The sequence below is a fragment of the Musca domestica genome, unplaced genomic scaffold, assembly GCF_030504385.1.
Source record: "Musca domestica strain aabys unplaced genomic scaffold, Musca_domestica.polishedcontigs.V.1.1 12, whole genome shotgun sequence".
In the NCBI taxonomy this organism is placed as follows: domain Eukaryota; kingdom Metazoa; phylum Arthropoda; class Insecta; order Diptera; family Muscidae; genus Musca; species Musca domestica.
The window spans coordinates 7,894,378-7,905,218 of NW_026712155.1; the positions used below are offsets into that span (position 1 = coordinate 7,894,378).

General features: G+C 34.5%; 1 protein-coding gene across 2 annotated transcripts; it reads left to right on the forward strand.

Annotated features, from left to right (window-relative positions):
* Window positions 1–1,148: 1,148 nt before the first annotated feature.
* On the forward strand, window positions 1,149–5,150 carry LOC101897490 (putative SERF-like protein). Of its 2 annotated transcripts, XR_002195478.2 has the most exons (4): window positions 1,149–1,403; window positions 1,790–1,895; window positions 4,044–4,530; window positions 4,595–5,150. XR_002195478.2 is itself a non-coding variant. In XM_005191720.4 (3 exons), the coding sequence occupies exons 1-3, from the start codon at window positions 1,397–1,399 to the stop codon at window positions 4,126–4,128; spliced, it is 198 nt and encodes a 65-aa protein (XP_005191777.1). In that variant the 5' UTR covers window positions 1,149–1,396; the 3' UTR covers window positions 4,129–5,150. The 2 variants fall into 2 exon arrangements, 1 of the variants encoding a protein (XP_005191777.1); XM_005191720.4 differs by having other exon boundaries at window positions 4,044–5,150.
* The last annotated feature ends 5,691 nt before the right edge of the window (window positions 5,151–10,841 follow it).

Below are 10,841 nucleotides of genomic sequence, written 5' to 3' on the forward strand. Positions count from 1 at the left end.
TATTCTCACCCTTAAGGTGAGATTACATAAACACCTTATCATCATGGCTAGGCATATTATTATTATTATTATTATTATTATTATTATTATTATTATTATTATTATTATTATTATTATTATTATTATTATTATTATTATTATTATTATTATTATTATTACTATTATTATTATTATTATTATTATTATTATTATTATTATTATTATTATTATTATTATTATTATTATTATTATTATTATTATTATTATATTATTATTATTATTATTATTATTATTATTATTATTATTATTATTATTATTATTATTATTATTATTATTATTATTATTATTATTATTATTATTATTATTATTATTATTATTATTATTATTATAATTATTATTATTATTATAATTATTATTATTATTATTATAATTATTATTATTATTATTATTATTATTATTATTATTATTATTATTATTATTATTATTATTATTATTATTATTATTATTATTATTATTCTAAAATGACCGGACAATTGAGTACATTTATAAATGTCAGAATAACAATAGTAGTGTTAATATTTCAAACATTACAATCCATACAAGTAGACCTCTTTTTTACAACTCTCTCAAACTTATTCTACCTTTTATTTATTGTAACGCGGTCAGAAAATCAGTTAAAAAAACAATTTTAGCGGTCTTTTAATGAATATCTCATGTTGTCTTTCTTCTGTCCTTTTCATTTGTTTTTTTTTTTTACTTTCTTGTAAAAATCCTATTCAGCCATGTTATTTTTCTCCAACAGTAATTTATTTGATTTAATTTAACGTCTCTTTTTTAATGTGTAGAACTTGTGGTGTCGTCACGGCCACCGTAATGTGCTGAAGTTGGCTGCACTGATGTTTAATATGCAATGGACTCTTGTAGAAATATGTGTGTCTTAGTGGGAATATCATAAATTCTACTATTGCATATTTTTCTCTTACCTAAACATCAATTCAGATGCAGACAGACTTGTTTCGGAAGCATTAATAACCAGAAATTGCCATAAATTGATGATTTACTCACCTTTGCCGTATTCATGATACGAACTCATTTAAGAATCAACTCTGTGGGGGAAATTTGCATTTCTGACGCCGTTAGTTTTTAAGTTCGAGCAACTTGGTTTTGCAGCGCACTCATTTTACCGTCTTCAATCAGAAAACACAACCAACTTCGTTCTGCTGTATTGCAAACATTTTTTTATTTGGAAAAGTCGAGAACAAATCGTGATATATTCACAGATATTTTAAATTGGTGAGAAGTTCCCCGTCAAATTGGAGCAGCGTTTAGGCCACGCGTTAGAAAAGAGTCCAGGAGGAAGTAGTTAATAATATTAATATCCTTTTTTAAGCAAAACTTCAAAGAAAACCACACAACCATGACTCGTAAGTAGAAATAAAAAGAAAATTCGAAATTTGTAGGCCATGTATGGAGGTGTGTGTGTGCGCCTATGTGTGATGAGTTTTTTTTTTTTTTGTTAATTTATAAAATAGTGAATAAAATTATTCTTTGTCACGCATGAAAATGTTCTTCTGTTTTTGGAATGAAAGACAAAGAAATGATATCATATCTCTCACACGTCATATGAGATGTGGCCAAAAACATCTCATATGACTGGCGCTGCTGCATTGCTTCCTATTACATCCCGTTTAGTTTTTCTGTTTTACACAGCTTTGTGTGTATGTGCCTTGGTACATATGTACACACATAGATCATTATGTATTCTATTATTCTAATATCTAATTTATTTAATTGCATTTTAATTTGATAGGAGGAAATCAACGTGAACTTGCTCGTGCTAAAAACCAAAAGAAACAACAAGAAATCAACAAAGGCAAACGTACTGACAATTTAACCGTCGAACAACGCAAACAAAGGTAATATAAATAAGTGAAAAAAAAGAAATGAATACGTACGATATCTATGTAATATGTGTATATACTAACAAAACAAACACATCTGTGTTTATATATTTTTTGTAGATATTTTTGTGTTTTTAGCATAACCTCGAAAGTGTTTCTGCTTTGGAAATTTGTAGTTAGTTCTTTATTTTGAAGCGAAGATAGTGAGTAGTGACTACGTTCAATTACGCAGTACCTGTATTTCCATTGTGATTAATTAGCAATGAAATCACCTGCGCTATTTTCCATAGCATGTATTTGCCAATGCTTGTTTGTAAACAAAAACAGATATAGAGAGCTGGAGGGGACAGGAGGGAATATGTGGCAGGAATGGAAAGATAGACTTATTTGAAATACGGGGGTTTACACGTTCCGTGCTTTTGCCATATGTAGGTCACTCTCATCTGTTCACACAAATAGATGATTCTGGTGCTTCCGAAGATGTGGTTGTAGGAATTCCTAAAAGTGAGCTAGCCCTTAGATTGGTTATACCTACTTGGACTAAATTTTAATATATTATAAAAATAAGTTGAGTATTGGTTGTCTTATAGATGTAGAAGATTCTATCGGTCTTTTAAATAGAGGACCTTCAATTGATAATATTCCATGTACAGAAAAGCTTCTAATAATAAAATGCCATCTAGAGAAGAAGGACGTCTTAGAGATTTTCCAAAACCCAAATTTTATATTTTGTATAGTCAAAAATGTCTTTCAAGTTGAACAATCTGTAAGAAGATGCAATACCTTTCATACAGGGTGAGATAAAAAACTCCAACAAAGTCAAACGCCATAATTTTTATTTTTTTTATTTATTTATTTTTTTAAATGAAAGCAAAACATTTCGGAAATAGCATCAAATTTTAGATTACGTTTAGATTTGTTCGAATTGGCCAACTTTGCCACGAATTAGGGCCTTCAAATGGCCAATGAAACCGTCACACGCTGCCCGAATGTTGCTCTGCGGTATTTTAGCCCATTCCCGCCAAAGCGCTTGCTTGAGGTGATCGACACGTTGCTATTTTTTAGTGCCAACCTTGCTTTCCAAAATACTCCAGGCACTATAGTCCAACGGATTGATATCCGGAGATTTTGGGGGCTATTGTGCGCTGGAAATGAAGCGAGGAACCTCATTTTGGAAATATTCATGGGTGACGCGTGCTGAGTCCTGTTGGAATGCCTAAGGTCTGCGGACAAAATGTTTTCGTGCCCAAGGCTTTAATACACCCTCCAGAATATTTTCGAGATAATATTCGGCATTTATTCTGATGCCACAGTCGATTAATACGACCGGAGAGCGACCATCGATTGTTATGGTGGCCCACACCATCACCATGACCAGCGCTTGAGTTCTGGTGGCCAAACGAAGGTGCACATTTTCAGTTGACGTCTTTGGCAAGTAAATACGATCATTTTGTTTGTTTACAAACCGCTCAACCTCGAATTTTTTCTCATCGGAGAAAACCAAATTCCGCAGTTCATCACTTTCGGCCAAGCGAAACAACTCTTTTGCTCTTTTGAGTCTATTTTCTTTCTGTTGCGATGTAGGTTCTTCCACTTTTTGGAATTCCAATGGCTTTACCCCGAGCTCATTTTTCCATATTTGCCGAATGGAATATTGGAATATGGCCACTGCGACGCGGGTTTCGATCAAGTCGTCGCTTCTTTACTCTTCGAGCCATTTCTGCTGATGTTGTGTTTTCTCCCGTTTTTAAGCCATTTTTAGGAGGTATGTTTAAGGTTCCAGTCATAATGGTTAAGTCAAAAAACGGGATTCGTATTCCAAAATTGGCAAAACAGAACATTTCTGCTTTTAAAGTTTTAGTGAAGTTCGTTCAAGTAAATGTCGTATCTTTGTAAAACTCATAAATAAGATGGCGGTTTAAATTAGCCTTTATTTTAACCCTAAGATGAGTTTTAAAATTTTACTATGAGTAGTTTCTGGCCTCAAAGCTACCTATGATGAAACATGTGCCCAAGGCATCCTAAACTTGGCCAATCGACAAATTTTGCCATGAAATCTATGAACATTTTATCGTTTTTCTTTTAATTTATTAATTGTGTTCGATTTTTTTTTACTTTTTACCTTTACATCATAAACTAATTCGTATTCTTTTGATTTTTCAGAGATGCCGAGTTGATGCGAGAGAAACAGCGTAAAAAGGAAGAAGCGGCTAGAGCAGCATCAGGCCAACAAATAGCGGCTAAATAAAAACATCGACACTGCAGCAGCAATAGTTCATCAACATTAAAATGGGGCCCATGGTCGTCATCATCATCAACAACAACAGTCAATCAATCTATAAATACAAGAAGCAAAAGGAAAATTACATTCAAAGTAAAATAATGGCATCATAGCGGTTTCGTCTGAGCTGCTCTGACGGCCTACAAAAGAACTTAACTGAATTATAGACAAACAAACAAACAAACATTCTTTCCTATGTGTTCGCCAAGAACTTGGAGTTTTTTTCTATCTCTTATCAACAACAATGCCGATTAGCTCAATGCGACGTAGCAAAAGAAAATCTTCACAAAAATCATGTCGAAATAGTCACATTTCATATTGTTTTAGATGCTGCAATAGACGATAAGACAGTTCTAGAAACACAATCAAGTATGGCTTTATGCCGGCAAACATAGTTATTTTTAATTCTTTCTTTTTTTTAATTTCCACACAGAAAACAAAAACAAATTCCTATTTTATAACCTAGATGAAGAAACATCCATAAATTATTGTCTCTGACCTCAGCCGCCATTCTTTTGTATTTTGATGAATAATTTTGGCAAACCCATTCTTTTGTATTTAAATTCTTCTCATACATATTCATATTTGCAAAATATTAAGAAGAAATATTTATGTGAAATCTCCTGTAAAGAATTCCAAATGCAATAATCATAAATAGGTTCTTTTTTTTTGATAACGCCTCAACTTCACATAGAAACTAACAGAAACTGAAATAAGTCTAGACAAATATGAATAGACAGCAGAAACAGAAGAAGAATATTTAGTAATTATTTTTTCTTTCCTTTTTAATTTTATGATTTTTTTATAGTTTACTAGACTTGTAAGAATGATATTAAATTTAAAGAAGAAAACAAATTTAAAGAAAAAAAAACAAAAAAAAAACTGAAAAACAATTTCTTAAAATTTAAGAGAGTATATAAATTATAAATTGCAAATTTTGTGAAAAAAAGAAACTACAAAAAACAATAAAACTTAAATATACAATGAAATATTGCATAAAAATGTATTGAATTGATGGGAGGATGTGAGAATAATTGAGAAGAGGATAAGAGAAAAGCCTAATGTGGGAAAGCTGCTGAAGAACGAGAGCTGCAAAATGGTCTTTTGGAAAACATGGTCTGGACACAAAGTGTCACAGATATCAGTCTTTTGTGTGCAGGCAGGTCAAGATCGATGATGGGCTATATGGAATTGTCTGAAATTCTACACAATTAGTTCTGTGTGGGTACTTTACCGCCTGTAAGAAAATTGTCTATATAGGTCCACGATACCGTATAGCCCCCAAATAACGGTACCTCCCGATACTCGGTATTTTGATGATTGTAGCCACATTTTTTATCGGAATTGTCTGAAAATCCACACAAGGAGTTCCTTCTTAGTACTTTACCCCCTGGAGGAGAATTGCCTATTTAGGTCCATGAAAAGTATGGTTTCCGTTTTTTTCAAAAGTATGTTCGTTCACACAAAGTGATGTTTTGGAAAGTATGGTCGTTTACGCAAAGTAATGTTGTGGAAAGTATGGTCGTTTACACAAAGTGATGTTTTGGAAAGTATGGTCGTTTTCACAAAGTAATCTTTTGGAAAACATGGTCTGGACACAAAGTGTCACAGATATCAGTCTTTTGTGTGCAGGCAGGTCAAGATCGATGATGGGCCATGAAATTCTACACAATTAGTTCTGTGTGGGTACTTTACCGCTTGTAAGAGAATTGTCTATATAGGTCCACGATACCGTATAGGCCCCATATAACGGTACCTCCCGATATTCGGTATTTTGATGATTGTAGCCACATTTTTTATCGGAGTTCTCTGAAAATCCACACAGGGAGTTCTTTCTTAGTACTTTATCCCCTGAAGGAGAATTGTCTATAAAGGACCATGAAAAGTATGGTGTTCCTTTTTTGAAAAGTATGGTCGTTTACACAAAGTGATGTTTTGGAAAGTATGGTCGTTTACACAAAGTGATGTTTTGGAAAGTATGGTCGTTAACACAAAGTGATGTTTTGGAAAGTATGGTCGTTTACACAAAGTGTTGTTTTGGAAAGTATGGTTGTTTACACAAAGTGTTGTTTTGGAAAGTATGGTCGTTTACACAAAGTGTTGTTTTGGAAAGTATGGCCGTTTACACAAAGTGTTGTTTTGGAAAGTATGGTCGTTTACACAAAGTGTTGTTTTGGAAAGTATGGTCGTTTACACAAAGTGTTGTTTTGGAAAGTATGGTTGTTTACACAAAGTGTTGTTTTGGAAAGTATGGTTGTTTACACAAAGTGTTGTTTTGGAAAGTATGGCCGTTTACACAAAGTGTTGTTTTGGAAAGTATGGTCGTTTACACAAAGTGTTGTTTTGGAAAGTATGGTCGTTCACACAAAGTGATGTTTTGGAAAGTATGATCGTTTATGGAAAGTATGGATGTTTACACAAAGTGATATTTTGGAAAGTATGGTCGTTTACACAAAGTGATGTTTTGGAAAGTATGCTCGTTTACACAAAGTGATGTTTTAGAAAGTATGGTCGTTTACACAAAGTGATGTTATGAAAAGTATGGTCGTTTACGCAAAGTGATGTTTGGAAAGTATGGTCGTTTACGCAAAGTGATGTTTTGGAAAGTATGGTCGTTTACGCAAAGTGATGTTCGGAAAGTATGGTCGTTTACGCAAAGTGATGTTTTGGAAAGTATGGTCGTTTACGCAAAGTGATGTTTTGGAAAGTATGGTCGTTTACACAAAGTGATGTTTGGAAAGTATGGTCGTTTACACAAAGTGATGTTTTAGAAAGTATGGTCGTTTACACAAAGTAATGTTGTGGAAAGTATGGTCGTTTACACAAAGTGATGTTTTGGAAAGTATGGCCGTTTGTTTTGCAAAGTATGGTCGTTAATGTTTTGGTTTTGCAAAGTATGGTCGTTTACACAAAGTGACGTTTTGGAAAGTATGGTCGTTTATACAAAGTGATGTTTTGGAAAGTATGTTCGTTTACCCAAAGTGATGTTTTGGGAAGTATGGTCGTTTATACAAAGTGATGTTTTGTCGTTTACACAAAGTGATGTTTTGGAAAGTGTGGTCGTTTACACAAAGTGATGTTTTAGGAAGTATGGTTGTTTACGCAAAGTGATGTTTAGAAAAGTATGGTCGTTTACACAAAGTTATGTTGTATAACAAACTTTTTTTGGTGTCGCAGAGTAATATCAATCAAAATCTTTTCAACCAGCATCTCTATTGTTTTCTTTAAAGAGTAGAGCATACTTTTAGGATGATTGATATTATAAGGGATATAACATAACAATATGGCAACTAAAATTTCACACAAAGATTTGTATGAGTATTTACATTTTAGAGATATAGTCATCATAAAATGAGATTCTGAAAGCGATTTTCTGGATCTGATCTGATATCGGCAATAGGCATGTTTATACAGAATACTATTTAATATCTTCTTTATTATAATTCATATTTACAATAACAATATTTTCTAGAATTAGTCCCAGTAGATACCATCTCATCTAAAGAGGACAGTTATTTAAACATTCCAGATTTTCCAGATACATAAGACTTGCGGTGCAGTAGAAGACATTTAAGTGCGAGTGCAATCTCAGTTCCAAGAAAATGTCTTCAAAATAGAAAATACAAATAGACATCGAAACGTTAGAGTGAACGAGCAACGGGAATTTGCTGTCAAAGCTGCCTTCTACCATAAATAGGTTACCTAGCTGGTGAGAAATAACATCACTTCGTCATCGTCATTGTAGTGGTTGGTGGTCGTCATCAGATCAAACCATATACGGCCATTGAGGACATTAACAGCAGCCATGGCTGGCATAAATCCCAAAACAACCCGCAACATTATCCATTGTAATGTGGATGAAGTCGACCTGCCAGCCAGCCAGCCAGCCAGCTAGCCATTTACAAATACTGGATATTACCAAAAATGTCCACACTGATCGTCATCAGTTGGTCGTTCCAAATGGAGGAGAGGGAGAATGCAGGGGGAATGCATTATGCCTAACGGAATCTAATCACACAAATAAGGACATCTGACATCTTCAAATGAAACGAAACGAATGAAAACAATGAACAACAACAACAACAAAGCCTTCACATAATAATGGTGGTTAGCTACTAAATAAGGCATTGCAGAAGTTTAGCAAACAAACAAAAGAAGAATCTCAACATCATTCATTTGACCATGGCTGGTGGTTTCTTCTCAGCTTATTATGTGGTGGACTGGTGCATTACAATACAATGCTTGTGTGTTTGGATTAGAGGGTGGCGGAGGAAGAGGATTTTTGTTGTGGTGTAGGTATGTTTCTCCTTCTATAAATTTGTCACCGTTCCTAGAAGTTTCTTTTATTTTCAGACATACTTACGTGCATACATATGTACATATGTTTGTAGTTGGTATGTGTAGTAGCAACAAGACCAAGGAAACAGTGGTCGGGAAAATAAGGAAATATGTTAACTGCTTATGTAAGTAGGTGTGTGCCATAATTATGGCTATGGCCATATGGCTATATCATTTGATACAGCCAAAACGTGCCTCATCGAAATAACGGTCTTAGACCCTAGGTCTCTTTGGAACAAATCCATTTCAGGGCATTTGGAGTCGATCTAGCTATGTCCGTCATTCCGTCCGTCTGTCTACTTGGCTGTCTGGTGCGCACGATAACTCTCGAAGAGAGTATCCGATTTGATCCAAACTTAGTACATCGTAATATTATTGTCTAAATTAGATCGAGTTCACAGATGGGCAATATCGGTTCACTTTTTCTGCTACCTCCCCCACAAAAATGTCAAAATTTGTAAAGAAAAAAATTTATTGCACCAAAAGGGAAAGGATAATCCGATTTTGCTCCAAATTTGCATATCCTAGTATTTGCTTAAGCACTATGTCAGGTACGAAAATGGTCAATATCGGCCTACTCTATCAATTTCCTCCCCCACAAAGGGTCAAAATTTGGAATAATTATAACTCTTATAAAATGTGATGTAAGTGTCCGATTGCCTTCATATTACACATATTACAATATTTTTGTTAACTCAAGATTTGGTGTGAAGATGAGATATATCGGTCCACTTCTGGTACCTCCCCCACAAGGGGTCAAAATTTTGAATATTTATGAAGCCGATAAAACACGAAATTACCATCCGATTCCATTCAGACTTGGCACATCTCAATATTTTCATCAACACAAGGTCTGTTATAAAGATGGTGGAAATCGGACTATTCCTTCTCGTACCTCCCCCACAAAAGGCCAACATTTTCAATAACAAATACGATCATAAAATCCAAAATAAGCATCCGATTCTCTTTAAATTACACACAACGCAATATTTTTTTTAATTGACCCAAGGTCTGGTGTGAAGATGGGATATATCGGTCCACTCCTTCTGGTACCTCCACCACAAAGGGTCAAAGTTTTGAATAATCATGAAGCCGATAAAACACGAAATTAACATCCGATTCCATTCCTACTTGGCACATTTCAATAATTCTATCAACACAAGATGTGTCATAAAGATGGTAGAGGTCGGACCATTCCTTCTGGTGCCTCCCCCACAAATTGTCAAATTTTTGAAATACAAAAATGATCATAAGCATCCGATTCTCTTTAAATTACACACAACGCAAGATTTTTATTAACCCAAGGTCTGGTGTGAAGATGGGATATATCGGTCCACTCCGTGTGGTACCTCCCCCACAGAGGGTTAACATTTTGAATATTCATGACGCTCATAAAACGCGAAATTAGCATCCGATTACATTCAGACTTGGTACATCTCAATGTTTCCATCAACACAAGATCTGCTATAAAGATGGTGGAGATCGGACCATTTCTTCTGGTTCCTCCCCCGCATTGGGTTCAGGATTTTTGAAAAAAAAAACGCTCAAAGGAAGCAAAATAAGTTACCAACTCCCTTCAAATTTCACACACCCAAATATTTTGCTAACATAAGATCTCTTGTGAAGATGATATATATCTGCGAACCCCTTCTGGTACCTCACCCACAAAGGGTCTCAATTTCCAATGTTTATATCTGTCATAACTTGCAAAACAAGTCGGCGGTTCTTTACAACTCGGCGATTTTTTATATGGAGGCTATACGAAGACGTGGACCTACATGGTTCATTTTCTGTCTTAAGCCGTAGTATCTATTACGAACTTTAAATACCAATTTTGAAACAATTCCCGCAAATAATGTCGCTAAAACCATCAAAATACCGCATATCGGGAGGTACAGTTATATGGGGGCTATACGAAGACGTGGACCTACTTGTCCCATTTTCAATACCAAAAGTCCTACAGACATAATATACATTTGAGTAAAATTTTATTAACCTACATCATTTCGTTCGGAAGCTAGAGTGATTTCCACAGACGAAAAGACGGACATCGCTAAATCGACATGGAATTTTATGCTGATCAAGAATATATACACCTTGCGGGGTCTAAAATGTATATTTCAAGGTGTTACAAACGGTATGACAAACATGATATACCCTCCATACTATGGTGGAGGGTATAACAAAATAACATGCATTGGCTCCTTAAAGTCATTTAACCGATTAAGACTCAGCTTAGTGCACTTATGCGTCGACGCCAATCGATTTTAGGGCCAGACTAATCTGAAGCCGTTGTGAAGCCTGTCTATAATGTCCTTTCGAGCTTTAAGAGGGAAGGATTC

Bases quoted from the DNA above. Each gene is read 5' to 3' on its own strand.
- LOC101897490 (XM_005191720.4), top strand. The intron at 1,896-4,043 runs GTAATATAAATA...TTGATTTTTCAG, and splicing joins GTCGAACAACGCAAACAAAG to AGATGCCGAGTTGATGCGAG.